Source organism: Sinocyclocheilus anshuiensis, unplaced genomic scaffold (genome assembly GCF_001515605.1).
Source record: "Sinocyclocheilus anshuiensis isolate Anshui unplaced genomic scaffold, SAMN03320099.WGS_v1.1 scaffold276, whole genome shotgun sequence".
In the NCBI taxonomy this organism is placed as follows: Eukaryota; Metazoa; Chordata; class Actinopteri; order Cypriniformes; family Cyprinidae; genus Sinocyclocheilus; species Sinocyclocheilus anshuiensis.
The window spans coordinates 229,969-234,755 of NW_015554080.1; the positions used below are offsets into that span (position 1 = coordinate 229,969).

At 34.8% G+C, this 4,787-nt stretch overlaps 1 protein-coding gene across 1 annotated transcript in view; it reads right to left on the bottom strand.

Moving 5' to 3' along the window:
* LOC107669034 (synapsin-3-like) overlaps positions 1-4,787 on the bottom strand; it is a 35,665-nt gene that overhangs the window by 26,977 nt on the left and 3,901 nt on the right. Inside the window, exons 3-4 of the mRNA XM_016461134.1 lie at positions 3,229-3,385; positions 1,751-1,840 (exon numbers count right to left, since the gene is read on the bottom strand). Of these exons, the coding sequence (XP_016316620.1) occupies positions 1,751-1,840; positions 3,229-3,385 (247 nt within the window). The remainder of the gene's footprint in view (positions 1-1,750; positions 1,841-3,228; positions 3,386-4,787) is intronic.

Consider the following 4,787-nt stretch of genomic DNA (forward strand, 5'->3'; position numbering starts at 1 on the left):
GTGTGTGTGTGTGTGTGTGTGTGAGACAGATGACCATTTTTCAATCGATTCGATTCGATTTTTAATTTCTTTGTTTTATATTTTTATAATAAACGTTGTGAAAACGGATCTGTGACTCTCTTGTCATTATTATTCTGGGAAAAATGAACATGAATGCGCTCATCCGAGTTGGTTTCTTCGTCAGATTTGGAGAAATGCATCAGTGTCTCAGCAATGGATGCTCTGCAGTGAATGGGTGCCGTCAGAACGAGAGCTGATAGAAACATCACAATAATCCACAAGTAATCCACAGCACTCCAGTCCATCAGTTAACATCTGGAGAAGACAAAAGCTGAAACACATCCAGCATTAAGATGTTTTTAACTAAAATACCATATTTCATAGAGTCCATAATAAGTCCATAAGTCCGTCTCCTGTTGTCTCTCGCATCAAAATCCAGCCACATATTTGTTTAGAGCTGTTTTGGACTGTAAACAGTGCTTAATTGCAATTAATTAGACATGCTGTTTGATTATTAAGATTTAATTTAATCTTTAATAATGGACTCCCGGAAATAGAATTTTGGGTAAAATAAAATGGATTTCATAGGGCCCTAAAAATATAATCTTTGTATTTTTTTTTTTTTATGTTAAATTGTGTAAGTTTGAATGATTTCAATTAATTAGACGTGCTTTTTGATTATTATAATTTAATTTAACCATTAAAACAAATTCAAGAAAAAAAATGAAATGCAGGAAAATTTAAATAGAAAAAAATGGAATTTGGGAAAAAATTTAATGGATTTCATAGCGCCCTAAAAATACACATTTTGATAAACTTAATAAATTGCGCAAGTTTCATGATTTAAATGAATTATGCATGCTTTCTGATTCCTAAAATTCAACCATTAAAACGGAGTTTTGGAGAATTAAAACGACAAAAACATGACTTTGTAAAATATAATAAAGCAATAAGCCCCAAGAAGCCGTGGTTTACAGTGGATTTATAACAGCTAAGGGGCGTTGTTAGGCACGACACAGAGCTGTTATAAATTCTAATTTATAAAACGGTTATTCCATATACGTAGCAAGGTTTCACAAAATAAAACAGAGCAAATAAAGTGTAATGATATTAATAAAAACAGTATTCTTCCACCAAACAATGTAGTTCCTCAGAAACAGTTGTGGTTGCTACAAAGTGGTTGCCGAGCAACAGACAAACGTAAACAAAGGTGTATGTTACTTTGTAGAGTCATTTACAACAGCTTCGAACGCGGCTCAGCCAATCAGAATCAAGCACCGGAACTATCCGCTTTATAAAACTGATTTTATAGGGGAAGACACACATGCAGACATTCATTAAGTAATCAAAAATCAAACATCTTCAGTCTTTCAAAAGAAAAACCCTGCATATTTGGGCACATAACAAGTGCGTCTGTATGAATAGACTTTATAAATAGACTGGAGGAAGCATTATTATGGATTATAGACTCATATTTTAGTTATAAACGTCTTAATGCTGGATTTGTTTCAGCTTTTGTCTTCTCCAGATGTTAACTGATGGACTGGAGTGCTGTGGATTATTGTGATGTTTTTATCAGCTGTTTGGACTCTCATTCTGACGGCACCCATTCACTGCAGAGCATCCATTGCTGAAACACTGATGCAATGCTACATTTCTACAAACCTGACGAAGAAACAAACTCATCCTAATGTCGGATGGCCTGAGGTTTAGTAACCTGTTTAGTGACCAGGTTAGCGCAGAGACTCACCATCTGCGTGTGGTTGGGGAAGAAGGTTTGCTCGTTGAGCGGGAACTTCTCTGGACCCAGAGTCTGGTAGAGCTTGATCATGTGAGAGACCTGCAGAATCCAGACACAGAAACACATGAATGATTCATTATTATAAAGAACACAGCGTTTTGTCTTCGTCCTCTTCCATCAAAACTCACTCAACCTCAAAAATGAGTTTACTTGAAGGCCATATAACGCATTAAAGAAGTACTGTAACGCGATATCATGTGAGTTCAGTCCCAAACACACTGATAACGCAGTATGTTTAGTCTTAGTTTAGTCTGAGTTTGCACTGAAACAACCCACAGAGTGAATCACAAAATCATGCTTTTCCGTTTAGACCCGTTTTATTCAGTTTGTCTGAAAGCAAGTAATACTTCTAATAGAAAAAATAAAATAAAATAAAAATGAGTTTGGCTTGTGGTATACATACGAACTAGCTTTACTGACTGCAGAAATTACTGTGGGTTTTATTCATAACTCTTGAGTTTTTGAAGATATGATGCATATTTTACAATCACAATAATCATTAAGATCTTTTAAAGTTGTCTTTATTTATAGCAAGTAAGCATTGACTAGCAAAGTATTTTAGTTTGATCAGATTATAGCTTTTATTTATGATTAAATTAACTTATAAAAACACAAACAATTATAATATCGACCTAAAGAAAAAACATTGTTTAAGCAGTGTTATTTTAGTATGATTACAGTATTGGTAATATTCTTCTTTTTTTGTGTACATTTTCTGTTTTCATTTTAAAGTTTTAGTAATTTAGTTGTGTGCTTTTGTCTTTTTTCTTTTTTATATATGTCTATATAGTTCTTAATCATTTTTATTTCAGTTTTAGTTTTAGTTATCTTGGTACTAAAGACAATAACTGATGCAACTAGTGAAACCAAAACAAGTAAAATTAAATAAAATAAGTTTATAGAGATGTTTATATGTTATTATTTATCATATTTTATATATTATATATTTTTCAAGCAATAAAATGTTTATGGTTTTAGTTTTAATTTTTGTTTTAGCTATCTATAACAATAGAATAATGTAATCAAGTATGGTTTTTATAATAATAATCTTTTTACATTGTAACAATGTTTTTGCCTTTGGGAAAATAAATATTTTGGATTAATATTAAAGCAGACTTTGAGGTTTAAACCAAAACATAAATACAATTTGTGACCCTGGAGCACAAAACCAGTCATAAGGGTCAATTTTTCGAAATTGAGATGTATGCATCATCTGAAAGCTGAATAAATAATCTTTCCATTGATGTATGGTTTGTTAGGATTGTGCTGCAGGGTCACATATGAGAAAAACGAATGCGTTTGGTATTATTTTTATTAGTTGTTTCTTTCAGCGTGTGAATCACGTCGTGTTATAACGAGCATCACTAACAGACTCAGACTGACTGATGTTTGTGCACTAGTGAGGGGTTCAGACTCGTTTGACGCACCACCCAGGGTTTGCTGCAGAAGCTGTAGATAGAGAAGAGCGAGTAAACGCTGGGAACGGAGCCGTAGTTCAAGCCGATCACCAGGTTCCTGAAGTCCTCTCCCGGGGTCATGCTGTAGGCGTGCTGACGAACCAGCACGAAATCTGGCCTGAACGATCTGCAGAGACACAGAACTTCATTACCCAGCAGAACCTCTGTGTGTTTTTTAAAGGGGTCCTATTATGCTCTTTTACAAAGTCTTGGTTTTGTTTTGGGGGTGTACTAGAAAAGGCTCTCATACTAGGTTGTTCGAAAAACACATTATTTTTCACATATTTTACATTATTACAACACCTCTCTCCCCAGTCTGGCATGAACGGCTCAAATAGTTCCTGTATTAAATGACTTCTGAAATATGCTGTGATTGGTTAGCTGGGTCAGTGTGTGCTGTGATTGGTTAGCTGGACCAGTGTGTGTTGTGATTGGTTAGCTGGGCCAGTGTGTGTTGTGATTGGTTAGCTGTTTCCACGGAATAGAGGTTTCCACGGTAACGCTGTACACAAAGCAGCACTGCGCTCACAAACACTGCTTTAATTATCAGGCATTACACAATGATGACGTTAAAATTAGAACAATCGGACCAATCACCGCAGATTAGCGTCACGCAAAGAAGGGGTTTGAAAAAATTAATCGTTGAGCGAATCGTTTGGGAGGCGTTGAGCAAGTAAGGTAAAAATAAATGCATATTATAAGACAATGAAAGTGTTTTTGACCTTGCATGCATGTCAACCTGGAGGCGTTGAGCAAGTAAGGTAAAAATAAATGCATATTATAAGACAATGAAAGTGTTTTTTGACCTTGCATGCATGTTAGCCTGTTGTTGGGGACTCCCAAAACCAAAATATGAACCTTTCATAACCCATAATAGGGGCACTTTAAGACCCCTACAAATAAAATTAATAGCATATGAGCGGGGTAGGGCAATGTCTATAGTAACATATTAAACTGTAAAATGACTGTAAAAAACATGATTCACAGTTTTCACGAAAACAAAGTTTATAAAATGATACACATCACATTTCAGCCTTTCAGAGTCAAATGTTTTAATTATAATATTAATTTAAACAATTATCAATAAATTGATTAAATGACATATAAATACATTTTACTGTTTAGATTTTTATAACGAATTATCTTCTTATCAATCCACCAGTTCACATTTATATCTCTGCGTGTTTGCATTTTCACATTGATCTGAACAAAAACAGCAGACGGGTTTATTGAAAATGCACATTAATTCTCTGCCAGCAGGTGGCGCTTTCGGAACGGCAGAAATTAAGCCATATCACAATTCTGGTCTTTCTGTCCCTAAATTGAAGACCTCGTGAAATCATAATTAAGACTTTCTTGTACAGTTTAACTTTTTATGGCCTTAAATTTGCTTTATTATTTGCTAAAAGACTTTTTAAGGACCCGCAGGAACCCTAAGAACGGACATCTGTCACACATGCTGAAGATCCAGAAACAGCAGAAGCTGGAAGAGTGTGTGTGTGTGTGTGTGTGTGTGTGTGTGTGTGTGT